This window comes from Rhincodon typus, unplaced genomic scaffold, assembly GCF_021869965.1.
Source record: "Rhincodon typus isolate 14 unplaced genomic scaffold, sRhiTyp1.1 hic_rhity00000069, whole genome shotgun sequence".
NCBI classification, from domain to species: Eukaryota; Metazoa; Chordata; class Chondrichthyes; order Orectolobiformes; family Rhincodontidae; genus Rhincodon; species Rhincodon typus.
This window is the reverse complement of record NW_025965707.1, coordinates 152701-153463: the sequence shown is the minus strand read 5'-3', so window position 1 is coordinate 153463 and position 763 is coordinate 152701. Positions and strand designations below refer to the sequence as shown.

At 59.1% G+C, this 763-nt stretch overlaps 1 protein-coding gene across 1 annotated transcript in view; it reads left to right on the top strand.

The window, feature by feature from the left end:
• LOC125488221 (methanethiol oxidase-like) overlaps nucleotides 1-763 on the top strand; it is a 7819-nt gene that overhangs the window by 2568 nt on the left and 4488 nt on the right. The window contains exon 3 of the mRNA XM_048621148.1: nucleotides 375-560. Within this exon, the coding sequence (XP_048477105.1) occupies nucleotides 375-560 (186 nt within the window). The remainder of the gene's footprint in view (nucleotides 1-374; nucleotides 561-763) is intronic.

Here is a 763-nt window from a genome sequence, read left to right as displayed (position 1 = left end):
TCCGGGTTGGCAAGCCATCGTTGATGGGGTCTGTCATAGATTGTGGTTAATACCCCCATTGGGGGTGGCTGAAGGCGGGGGGGGTAGGAAATTTGCCATCATGACCTGGTATGGGCTAACAACTCATTGCAGACTCCAACAATGACCAGGACGACTGTTGACCGCCCTCTGAAACGGCTCCAGGCCCACACGCTCGCTTCAAGGGGCAATTACACATAGGGAGGGGGTGACGGAGATAGGGAGGGGGTGTAGGGGGCTGGGGGGGTGACAGGGATAGGGAGGGGGTGTAGGGGGATGGGGGAGGGGTTAGTGACGAGGGGGAAGGGAGTGGGGAGTGGAGATCAGAGCGATGACCAGGATGTTTTCCCTGATAGGTGCTGCACCGGCTGCCGATGCCCAACCTTCGGGATGAGCTGCACCATTCCGGTTGGAACGCTTGCAGCAGCTGCTATGGGGACCCTTCCAAACGGCGGAATCGGCTGATCCTGCCCTCGCTGATCTCCTCCAGGATCTACGTGATCGACGTGGGGACGGATCCCCGAGCCCCCCGGCTGTTTAAGGTCAGGTTGGGGGCCTCTGACCAGCTCTGGAGGGGTTGGCCATGGGAGACGAATCCATTCATTCACTCGTTCGTCTCCGGCCTGGAGGCTCGATCGAGGTGGGTGGGGGCGGAAACTGGGTCATTCAGAGGCTAACGCTTTGGGGAAGACAAGGATTCGAATCTCAGCCTGGCCTCTGGTGGAATTTCAATTCCGTGAATGAA